The sequence below is a fragment of the Stegodyphus dumicola genome, chromosome 5, assembly GCF_044657685.1.
Source record: "Stegodyphus dumicola isolate Sdum_Otavi_A_Nest chromosome 5, ASM4465768v1".
Classification (NCBI taxonomy): Eukaryota; Metazoa; Arthropoda; class Arachnida; order Araneae; family Eresidae; genus Stegodyphus; species Stegodyphus dumicola.
Window position 1 is genome coordinate 8638856 of NC_140772.1, and position 12903 is coordinate 8651758.

Below are 12903 nucleotides of genomic sequence, written 5' to 3' on the forward strand. Positions count from 1 at the left end.
TATATGAATCAGAATTATAATATAACTATAAACATTAATTCTTCTTCTCTATTCTAAAATCATAATAACTTCTCTGCATTGCATCATTTCTAGATCACTCTATAATTAAGAACTGAAACTGTCGTTGTAAACCAAAACTTTTCTCTTCGCGTGCTTCCATCTTTCATAACTACGCACTTCAGCTTTTGCTTGCTACTGTGCTAAGATGTGATTTCGCTGGCTTGCTTTCTATCCCAACAATATCAAAAATGTAAATCTTCTGTGGAAAGGCACGACTAGAGTGCCGAGTGATTGTGGCCACAAATATCAATTGGAATTAAAACTGCCTTGACTGCCAAGTTCTCTAAATACTACGCAATCAAAATTCTTCTTCGATATGGGTCTAATCATGCATCTACAGTGTTCCGTCATTTCCTTTCCTTGTGCTTTTAATATGACAATTAAGCCGGTAAGGTTAGTTTCCTGCAGCCTGAAACCTCAATGGAAAATTTAATTCAGCTCTTCAAATCATCGTTTTGTGATAAATCCAAGATAATGTGAAAGAAGTGAATCATCGAATTTGTTTTTTCAGTGTTTAAAAAATAACAGATCATTCTTCTGCTGTGGTGCAAGTGCTTCAAAAAAAAATCACGCGTAGTGTTTACAGATTGAAAGTGATCTCTCGATAAATTGAGAAGTTCGAATGCCTAGTAAAAAGGAATATTTAATTTGCTTCGCTGATCTCTACAATATTTAGAAAAAAAGTGCTTTAAATCATCAGTGAATTACCGTTTAGGAATTCAGCATTACAGCGGGTTCAAGGTCGATCTGAGTTAGTGTTTGCAAATATGTGCGACAGAAAATTATTTGCACTTCTGCTTTTTCAACAGCTCAAAAATTATTACATTCGTGTGAGCCTAGCTCAGGAACTAAATTATTTAATGTGCTGCAAATTCTATAGTTTTCATTTCAACATTGGTTAAAATTTCTGCAATTTGTTTTGAGAAAATCTAAAATTTTTGTTCATTAATTTTTCTAATTTTTCATAATTATGTGTGAGCAAATTAAGTAACTAATTTTAAGCTATTTAAATTATTCATAGGGAAGGATATTAAGATAAGTTTTTATGTTTTTGAAAATTTGTTGAGAATTTTGAATACGAATTTTATAATTATTCTAAAAATAAAGATGTTAAAAATAAGTGAAATTAATACAGATAAGTAATATGAAATTATGGTAAATGCATGTTAAAATTTATGGGTTATTGTGTGTTAAGTATAGTATGATGAGGGTGTACTGGTTCCTTCAACAGAGGCCTGTAATTATCTCTGTACAGTTGTTCCTTTTACCCTCTTCATGCAAGATAATGTTGGAGGGTCTCATTTTATGAATGCATGTAAATTTTTTATATTATTATTATTATTATATTTTTTATTATGGAATGTATTAATGCAGTTCTCAAAGGCCAGTTACCTTAATGCAAGGAACGGAGGCCTTTTCAAGTAACTGTCTAGGCACCCTGGGCCACCAGTGCATAGAACACACTGGTTAGCTCAAGAGGACAGCCCTATTGATGGATATGTTTGTTTAGAAGTATTGCGAGGCTTCCAGTTTGGTAAAATCGGGAATTGTAAATGAAAGATGATAACGGTGAAGCCATAATTTCTGAAGCTTACTCCTATTATTATATGGTATCAAAATGTAATTTATCAATATGAAAATTAATATCATGAATATTTATGTGCATTACATTTAATTATAAGTAATGATTATGTAAAAGTTTATTTTGTGATATTCTGTAATAACAAGAACCTTCCCTGAAGAATTATGATTATGTGAATTCTCAAACAAAAAGACTTTTGGACTGAAATGCTGAAAAATTCAATAGGACTCTAAAAGTTAAAAATTTATTTTAAAAAAATTATACTTTACAGATAAATTATACTTTACAGAACAAAAATTTGTGTTTTTTTTTTTTTTTTTTTTAAACATTTGCTAGTGCTTTAACTCTTTCTCTTTAAAAAGGCTTCTCTGTCACTACGCCTTTTTCTTTTTGAAGGGGGGAATATGTAAGATAAAAATATATGAATCAGAATTATAATATAACTATAAACATCAATTCTTCCTCTCTATTCTAAAATCGTAATAACTTCTCTGCATTGTGTCATTTCTAGATCACTCTATAATTAAGAACTGAAACTGTCGTTGTAAACCAAAACTTTTCTCTTCGCGTGCTTCCATCTTTCATAACTACGCACTTCAGCTTTTGCTCGCTACTGTGCTAAGATGTGATTTCGCTGGCTTGCTTTCTATCCCAACAATATCAAAAATGTAAATCTTCTGTGGAAAGGCACGACTAGAGTGCCAAGTGATTGTGTCCACAAATATCAATTGGAAATAAAAACGGAATTAAAACTGCCTCGACTGCCAAGTTCTCTAAATACTACGCAATCAAAATTCTTCTTCAATATGGGTCTAATCACGCATCGACAGTGTTCCGTTTTTCCTTTGTGCTTTTAATATTACATATATATAACAAAAATGAGAACCAACATAAAGAGATAAAAGCTAACCTGAATCATTTAGTTAATTCACTAAATGTAAAAGGAATCATGAAAGACATTTGCTTATAACAAATGCTACAACTAAATATATTCATTCATCCATTCAGTGAACACTGAGGTACATCAGTAATATAGCATATTGCTATATTAATGATGTACTCTTTTATGCATATAGCATATTGCTTTTATTGCTATATTAATGGAAGCTTTTATAGTAACCACCTTCAAAAGTAACCATTATTTTTTTTTTTTTTAAACAGAGACAAACATTAGCACTTGAACATCACCTTACTAAGATAATCACCTTAAAAAAAAAGACCAAAATCATTTGAAACAATAGGTGCTTGTTTTTGAGATGGTTGACTGCGATTTCCCCCCCCCCCCGTTATAGTGATAGTGAGTAGCAAAAGTGGCATACAGTTTGAAATGATTTAAAATTATACTATACATATAACTGAATATACAGTTGGAAAGATACTTAAAGAATAAAACCAGAACTTGTTACAACATGAGCCACATTTAAAAGGCTGAAGAGTTGCATGTGGCTCATTCGTCAGTCAGATTCAACTTCTTAAAATTTTGCTCAACAAAGAACTCTACGAGGTTTAAATTTTAGATGAACAGGGGGATAATACACAAATAAATAATAATAAAGAGAACTATTGTTAGAATTGAATCTATTTGTTTTTACCATCAACACAGTTCCATAAACATGATGATAAAAATAAGATATTTTATTCAAAATGTTCTAGTAGTAGTATATTCTAATCAGCCAAAACATTATTATCTCCCTGCTAAGACAGTTTTGCTTCATTTTTGACATTTAAAACAGCTGCAACCCATTGTGCCATGGATTTCTTAGCAAGTTTTTGGAAGGAAGTAACCAAGGACAGTTCAACAATCTGTATAAGAGCTGCAAATGCAAATCTGATTTTTCCCACAAATCTCGTATATTATGAGATGATGGTTGGAGAGCTTTAAGCTAGCAGGATGTGCTCAACAAGATTAATAGTTGGCAAGTTAGGAGGTCAGGACATCAACTGAAATTCATCAGCATGTTCCTTAAATTACTCCAGTTCCAGCCCTGTGACAAAAAAAAAATATTTTTTGGTATAAAAAGTTTATTTCTAGGGGAAAAGAACAGCTGCCATGAGAGGCATATCTCTCCATGTAGTATACAGTTATCATGGCATGTTTTACACATCTATCAAGCCTAGGAATACCCTTCAAAATATCTCCTAAAGTATAATATCCCTATCACCAACTTGTTTATGCCCTGTGATACACATGTTGATCAACTATTCACCTGGAAGATTGCATACCCTGACACAACCATTTAAGTGGTGTAAAAATATCATGATTCATCTGAGAGCCAACTCTTTTCCACTGTCAAATGGTCCAATCATGATGTTCACAGGCTGGTTGTTATCATAAATGTTGGTAATATTGGGTTAACAAAGACACAGGAGAACAGTATTAACTGTGCAAGTCCATATCCAACAGAGTTCAATGAACTGTGTGCTCAGATATACTTGTACTTGGATCTGCATTATATTCAGTCCAGTAATAATTTATTTCACATCATAAAATAGCAGTCTCTGGCATCTGTATTTACTGATCTGGCATGAACATCCATAGCATCAAAATTTACGAATGTTTCATCAGACTCCTTCCACTTTTCATCGACATTAATTGCAGCAAGCAAACATCAAAGAGCAGTGCTATTTTAGAGATAACCTTTTCTAGCTTTTGGGTGATCACAATTGGGCTATTTATCAAAGTCACTTAAATCAGCATCTTTTTCATTGCATGTAGTTAACAGAATAATGCATCAATATCTCCAGCATCCATTAAATAACATTCCCACTTTTTCACATGTCAACTACATTACTCGGGCAAATGTGTGCTCACAGTGCACTCAGTTTTAATGTTAAGGCAGTGATAATGTTTCAGCTGGTCAGTGTATGTATATTACTAATGAAAGTGATAACAGCTTTCCTCCAAATCTCTTCTTAAAACGAGAAAACTTACAGTTAAAGAAAGAAACCTTTCATTATAATAAGTAAATTATAAAAATTTCAAAAACTTTTTACCTTTCTCATCAAATCTGTAGCAACTTCTGTAACATAACGTGGAAACCTCAATTTTTTATTTAAAATCTGCAAAAATTTAAAAGTATTTCATTAAAAAATATTGAGGAAACATATGAACGCATTTACACAATGAAGAACTGAAACATAAATATCATACACATATTTGTTATCATTCTTCTAGTTCATGTGTAATTAAAACCAAGTTTAAAAACCGCTATTTTATTTAATTTAGCCATATTTATCTTAGATTTAATAACATTTTTAAAAACCCTTTTGAAAAATAAGCATTAAAAGTTTTGTTGTTTTAATAGTACATACATGTTCAAAAACAATTTTTTTGTTATTGTTGTTTTTTGTAAAGCATTTATATAACAAAAGAAATAATTAATCTGACAGGAATTTTTGAAATTATTTCCAAAGAAAGATTAAAATGCTAATTAGATGCAAAGAAACTGACTTTGCATTAGATAAAGAAATGGACATTCTATATGAAATAAAGTACTACATTTTTGTGATTTCTACTGACCTTTCTAAAGTAATAATATAGGCAATATTACATAAAACATATTTATAAACCTAAATTATATTTTTCACTACTCCTAACAATGCTTTTCTTCTCCCTCAGAAATTTAAACATAGAGATTCCTGGAACATGGCAAATGTTTTACAGAACAAATATTTTAAAATTAAAATCTTACCTTTTCAACTTTTGCCTTCTGATTCTTAGCTGTGTAGGATGGCTAGAAAAAAATCAGCACAATTATTGCTAATGTAACATTTCTGTGCTTTTCTGTTAATGGGAAGCCAGTTGTCAAATATGTGTCAATGTTCCAAATGTTGGTAGCCTATTTACATCACATTAGCAATAAAGTCATTGAAAACAAGAGGAAAGAATGAACATCAATCCAGTAATTTTTCCATGCTAGATTTTCAGCTGCTTTTGTATTAAAATGCAGATAGCCATTCTTCACCAAATTTCTGCAATTCTCTGATATTTTTTTAAGCAACAGTTTTATTCACCTTGTGTATACAGTGATCTGTTTTCACTCAAAAGAAAAGTCAAAGAATTATGCACAGCCATGGTACAGCACCCATTAAACTATATTCATTACACACAATGCAAAGTCCAAAATCTGGATGCACAATTTCCGGAAGGGTCTAATATCCAAACCTCCAGACATTAAGCAATTTTTGTTTGTTTGTTTGTTTGTTTGTTGTTGGGAAAAGTGAGAATTAAGTTCTGAGAGATAATCTCATTTTAGCATATGCTTAATGCTTGATGCGTGCATAACACTTTTTTTTTTTTTTTTTTCATAAAAAAGCATGTGGAGAGTTCTAATCCTAAATTTCCCTTTAGCACTAAACAAAACTCCTCCTTGTTGAAAAAATAATATCATTTATTAACGCAAATCTGTAAGATCAATAATTTGGCTCTGTAGCAGCCCTTTTGCTTGGCATGCATCTCAAATCAAGACATTCTACCAAAACTCATCACTGATTTTACACATACTGAATAACTTATAAGCCTGGCACAAACCTGGAGAATTTTTTAAAATTATTTTTTGCATTCATCATCGTGGCAACTCATGGCAGCCTGAGAAATGATTCATGCAACAAAGTCTAAAATAATTTTTTCCCCTCAAATACTAATAATTGAATACCAAACAGAATGGTAGTCATTTATGTTGACATGCTTGGCAATAATTATACATTTCAGACAATTGTGCTATGAAGCATTGAATACACTGACAAGAAGAAATTCAACAGAAATTTTCTCCATATGCAAAAAATAGATCTTTTAAAAGATATTTATATAAAACCAAAAGATTACAGTTAGTGTTATTTGAATTAATGATAACTGATTTTTTTGTTCCAATAAGCTTTAAATATATCTGGAAATTTATTTATTCAGGACTTGGCCTTAAAAGTATGTGCAGAATATAAATATAAGTATAATAAATAACTAAACTAATATAATTCTGGTTTAACTTGCTCAGCGTGTGATATACACAATACAAAATTTAGCCGAGCAACATGTCTTTAGTCCCCAATCTCGTGATACATTCCCAATAGTGTACAGCGAGTGCTAGCTGAGCCTTATGATGGTAACTGTGAATTTGACGATTTTAAGACATCGCAAACAAAAAGCAAAATTTTCAATTTAATGTGAAGAAATGTGTAAAATTTGCAACAAATGAAAATGATACAAAAAAAATATTCTATTGCGATAACAATGCTCTAATAATTGATCAACTAAAGAACAGCGAAATTCATAATAGGGTTCTAAATTTAGGAAACATTGCTACCAATAATGAAGAATGTGACAGAGGTTTCTGAAACATTTAAACTAACAATTTAGTGGGAATTATCGATTACCTTGAGAGCCTTTTTTTGGGGGGGGGGCAAATTTGATTTTTTTAAGAGCTCTTAAATATTTTATCATTTTGTACTTTTAATTTTAAAATATCTACATATCATCTTACTAGATTTAAATTGATGATCTAAAATCTGGAACTGCCAGAGTCGCAATGAGTCCAGATCTCAGATTTTGTATTGAATAAAATAACTATACATTTCATAAAGTTTTTTGTACTTTTAGGGTTGCTATTATTAGTTACATTACTTATATTTCACATCAAGATTTATGTTTGATGCTAAGTGGTGTCCCATTAACAGAAAAGAATCAACATGTTTTCAAATGTGGATGCTATTAAAAAAAAAAAAAAAAAAAGAATTTAAATACAAGGAATGAAATAAGCAGGATAAAAATTCAATAAACATTATATAACAAAAATGATCTTAAAATTGTACAAGGTGTTAAAAATAACCACTTTTTTTAAGTGTGATATTTAATTTAGTAATGCTGTAAATCCTACATATATTTAAACAAAATATACTTTTTTTATTGCATTATTTAAACCAATTGAGGGAAGTTTAAGGAAACATTTCAGGGAAGTTCATACATCATGCAAAAACATTTATGGTATTCTACCCATGAAAAATTTACTCTCCAAAATAGAATCATGCAATTAGATTTTTTAAACTATCATTCAACAAAATTAATAAATTAATTAAATTAGATATATTCAGCGTTTGATATATACAAGGATCCTTTTCTGGGATATCCTATTCCTATCTTCCAAATGATTCTTTTCTGTGATATTTTGACAAAAATTAGTGTTCTGCTTTTGGATAAATAGTTCAGTGAGGGCTAGAAATTCATCAAATCAGTGAGGTGTCATGCGAAAGTAACTAACAGAAATTTTGTTTCATTCAAGCGCATTTCTTCAATTAAATTATTTGCATCTCCTTGCTGCAGTCGTCTCTTACATATTAATATAAACACTGCATTCTGCTTCTCTTACACAATGTAAGGTAAGTAATAAGTTAAGTAAAATAAATTTTAATTGAGCTGAAATTAAATCCATTTTAATTTTAAAATGTAATCGTAAAAAGTCAAAATACCACACAAAAATTCCCCCCTTTTCCCCCAAGTTTTCAATATGAAGCGCTATCTAGTACAAGCATATGGCAACTTTTAAAGCGAAAGTTGCTGCGCTGGTGTGAACTGACATACGCAGAAAGCGTTTCTTCCCGTATTGCCACTTTTCGCCCCAACGGACTAGTTGAATGCAGCTTAAAACGGATAGGCTAAATTAAAGGACTTTAATTAAGGTATAAGCTTTGCATTTTCCTGCAAGAAACAATGCCTTGAGATAGCATTTTATATCAATCTTCTCAATGTTTGACTACTTGCAGCAAACAGTATTCGTTGTGGCATATCAACCAAAATGGAAGAAAATATAAGTCCCCTAAAATCAAAGAAGAATTGATACTCAGCCCCCATGCGTTCTTTCTCAAGACCTACTGATTTCTGTCACTCAAACGTGAATCATTCTGTAACTGTGATCAATATTTATCCTGTGCATAGACTTTACCAAAATTTTGCAAAATTTGCAATCAAAAATACCATTAATGAATTCACAGTTTTTCATACAGTCTAATGTTATTTATTATTACAGGGTGATAATGAATAATTCCTCAGGTTTTAAAACATTGTATTTCAAGAAATTTGCGCATAGAGTAGTGAATAATACACAAAAATAAACATTAAATAGACAAATTTACATCTAAATTTTACAATCTGCATACTACCTCAATGAAGAACTCCCACATTGCTGGACTGGGCAATGTGCAGAAGATTATTTAATGCTGTTGCCCATGGTCTCTATAAACCCCCACTCTGTGTGATTTCTTCCTTTGGGAGGTATGTTAAAGATCTGTTTATATATCCCCCGCTGGAAACTTCATTGATCACTGTATGACCAATACATTTATGGATATTAGTAGTTTAGGCATGGACCAAACTTAAATGCCACATAGATCTGTGTCATGTGACCAGAGAAGGTTACATTGAAAATTTGTGAAGATATGAAAAAAAAAATTGTGGATCCTTAATGCTTATTTGCATTTATCATTCATTGTTTCATGGTAAGATATTTTTAAAAAACAGATTTTTAAAACCCAGTGAATCACTTAAAATCACTCTGTATTATCTTAATAGTTTTGCTAAGGAATTTATCAGTTATATGTAAATTACATAATGAAGGAATGTCAATCAGTTACAATAAAAAAAGCACAACTGCTAAAATAAAAACTTGTACACAACAGGATAATCCAAAAATCAATAACCTTTTAAAAAATTTTATTTCAGTGAATTTGCATTATATAGTAAAAGGAACTGCACTTTCTATCATGACAGCATTAATACCCACTAAATAATCTGAGATATAAATTTCCTAATAACTTAATGGCCCTTTCTAGATTATCCTATAATTTTATAAATATAATTGGATGAAAATTTTTCATATAAATGATGTTTTATTGCATCAGAAATTAATATTACACTAAAACCAATATATTTCAGACTCAAACTTACTGAACCAGTCAACATATTATACATGACTGCACCAAAACTCCACCAATCAGCTGCTAATCCATGGCCACTTCGAGTTAATATTTCAGGAGCCCTGGGATGAAGAAAATACAAGTCAGTCAAAAGGAAAATGTAAATGTGGCTTTTTTTTTACAATTAACAAAAAACAGCACCACAGCTGAAGTAAAGAATAATGTACTTGCAGTAAGCATAAACAGAACTTTGCTGCTCCAAAACTTTTTAATAAGTTATTTTGATTTTTAATAAAAATGAGGCAAAACCATTTCCAGATTTAATTAAATATTAAAGCTTTATTCTGTTAAAATTATGAGAATGAATTTTAATTTAATTGAAGGGCAGTCTATTCAGGTAAAGCAAAATGATAGTTTTTCATTATGAGTCTGATAATTTACTTATCATATTGATGAACTTTATTAAAACATTTAAAAACCTTCTTCTGAACTAATTTATCATTTATTTAACAAAGCAACTCCCAATTTCAAAACTTTTTTTGAAACACTGAAAAGGCATTCAATAAAATAGGAATTTAAAAAAATATATCCAGAACCAAGTACTTACATAAAATCAACCGTTCCACAAAAAGTCTTAGTTACTGAACCAGCATCCATAAATTCTTTGGCTAAGTTAAAGTCAGTCAATTTTACATGACCTTTGAGATATAAAATAAATTATGAAGCAATTTTTTTTCACATTATCAGTTCAGAAAATTCAAGTAAAATTAATGTAGTAAAAAAATAATACTAATAATTAATTAATTAAAAGCAAAATTAATGCAAATCAAAAATGACTTATTTAACAAACAAAAATAATTCCATGCATTATAAGGTATCTGATGTTACTTTTAAAATTTGTTAACAGGAAAGAAAAGATATTTACCCTTAGCATCTAACAGCACATTTTCTGGTTTTAAATCACGATAGATAATACCTTCCTTATGTAAATATCCCAGAGCTAGTAATATTTCACTCAAATAAAAACTGCAAATATATATTTTAAGTTTCATTACACAAAAAGATGATTTATTGTTATTCACATGTCAAATGCATTTAAGTAATTAACAGGCTATAACATTTCTAGTATAATTTATAAGATATATAGAAGAAATCTATGTTAATTTCAAAACAAAAAAAAAAAAAAAAAAAAAAAACGTATAATTTTTCATTGCATTATTTCACACACACATAAAAAAACAGTTAAAAAGCAAAAGAAATTAAAAAGTAAATAATCATTCCTAGCTAGAAATTTAAGAATTTTTTAATTCATGACAATACTATCCTTCCCACATACATATAATATTTTATGGAGTTCCCATATTTCCTTTAATTTTGCAATAAAAAGTGCACTTAGAATCAGAATAGCTATTTTACAGAAATCATATCCCATTCTTTCTGTGTTATTTCTTTGAAGGGGGGAAAAAGTATACAGGCAGTGATCATTTCAAGATCACTTGATTTCTCTTTCAGCAATGTACCTTTAGCAATTCCAGATTTAGACTTGATAAGGCCCTAACCTAGTTGAGATATGAGGCTCTTTATGAATTCAGATATTATATGTCAGTGTAAAAAATGATTTTCGAATACCTATAAATTTTTTTGAGGGGGGCAAGAAAGCAGGGGTTCTAAGATATAGCTTGTGTAGCTTATACACAAATCCTGCACACCATTTAGTGTAATTTAAATATAATTTTTAATCTTCATCTAACATATTTCGTGCCATTATCACATATGAGGTTTCTTGGCATCATTCAGAACTCATACATAAATTTAAAATATGAATTTCTATATCTGAAAAAAATTTACTCAATATTTGGTACTTTGCTGTTATGCACCAGGCAAACATTTTGACGTTTTTTTAAAATTGTAAATACAACACAAAGTCCGAGATCCGGGCAACCACTATCTGAAATGATCCAAAATCCAGAGCTCAAAGTCACATTTTTTTCCCCTTATCCTTTACCCATGCGCATTTGATTTTTTCTCTTATAATAAAACATGGAGAGTTCTGATTCTTAATTTCACTTAGGCACTAAAAAACTTCCCCATTATTGAATGGGGCAATAAATTCCCCATTATTAGCGGAACAACTTTAAGCATAAATTTGTGAGATCAATAATTTGGCTATGTAGCTGTGTATTTACTTGATATACATCTCAAACCAAAAAGCATTCTACATAGATTTTTGTTTTTATACCTATTAGTATTTTAGAATCATTATTTATTATACTTTACTTTCATCAACGCATTTTTATCAATACATGATAATTTGAATAATGACTCATGCAGTGATGTCTAAACTTTATTTATATATATATATTAATAATTGAATAATAAGAGTATAGCAACCATTTATGCTGACATTACCCTTGACGAAGATTACAATTAAATGTGCTGAGAAATGTTGATGAAAAATTCAAGAAAAATTTATTTTCATATGCTAAAAATAGATTTTGTTAATGAAACTCATAGGCCAAAACATTACATTTAGTGCTATTTGAATTAAGAATAACTGATATGTTATTCACACAAACCCAGAGCCAGCATCAGAGCTCATATGGCCACACTGGGTGGCAGAATTTAGGCAAGACAAAATTTTGGGGATTTGGAGAAGCACAGAGTGGCAAAATTAAGGGATGAAAATTTTTCTATAATTTAGGCAAAGGACTGGGATCCAAAGTTTAGGGGTGGTAAAAATTTAGAACTTAGGGAGGCAATTTGTAGCAGAATTTAGGACCCGCAGAGACTGCATCCTCTGGTATCTAGTGGCGGCCCTACATAAGCCTTAAGTATATGTGGGAGTTTATTTATTCAGGACTCGGATTAGCCTTAAGCATGTGCAAGAAACAGCCGTAGGTATAATAAATAACTAAACTAATACTCTTCAGGCTTAATTCAGTACTCTATAGATGCAAGATAAAGTTTAGCATAACAACTTGTCTTTTATTGCCAATCTTATACATGGCCAATAACGTACAGCGAATGCTATTAAGCTTGGCTAAAATTATCTTTACTGATTCTAAAGAATTTCAGTTAATGTAGCAGACTGCACTACTACTTAATTTTCTAATTTGATCCAGTTTATTATTTTTTGAAGACTGTTATTGTTACAGCAATTTTATGAAAATTAAAGCTCGAACTTTTGATTATGTCAAAAAGAGTTTCTAATTCTGGAGCTTCAAAAGGTTCTACAAAGCAAACGCATGTTTCGATGTCCATTAAACAAAAAGTGAAATTGCTGCAAAATGTGGATAAAGGCATATCCGTCTCAAAATTATGCGAGGAGTATGGCACTGGAAAATCAACTGTATAAGACC

The 12903-nt window shown here is 30.4% G+C and overlaps 1 protein-coding gene across 1 annotated transcript in view; it reads right to left on the reverse strand.

Moving 5' to 3' along the window:
- Nucleotides 1-12903, reverse strand: part of LOC118201655 (ribosomal protein S6 kinase beta-2-like) — a 28833-nt gene that overhangs the window by 12661 nt on the left and 3269 nt on the right. Inside the window, exons 3-7 of the mRNA XM_085816401.1 lie at nt 10470-10570; nt 10152-10242; nt 9576-9666; nt 5335-5376; nt 4637-4702 (exon numbers count right to left, since the gene is read on the reverse strand). Coding sequence (XP_085672527.1) covers nt 4637-4702; nt 5335-5376; nt 9576-9666; nt 10152-10242; nt 10470-10570 — 391 coding nt within the window. The remainder of the gene's footprint in view (nt 1-4636; nt 4703-5334; nt 5377-9575; nt 9667-10151; nt 10243-10469; nt 10571-12903) is intronic.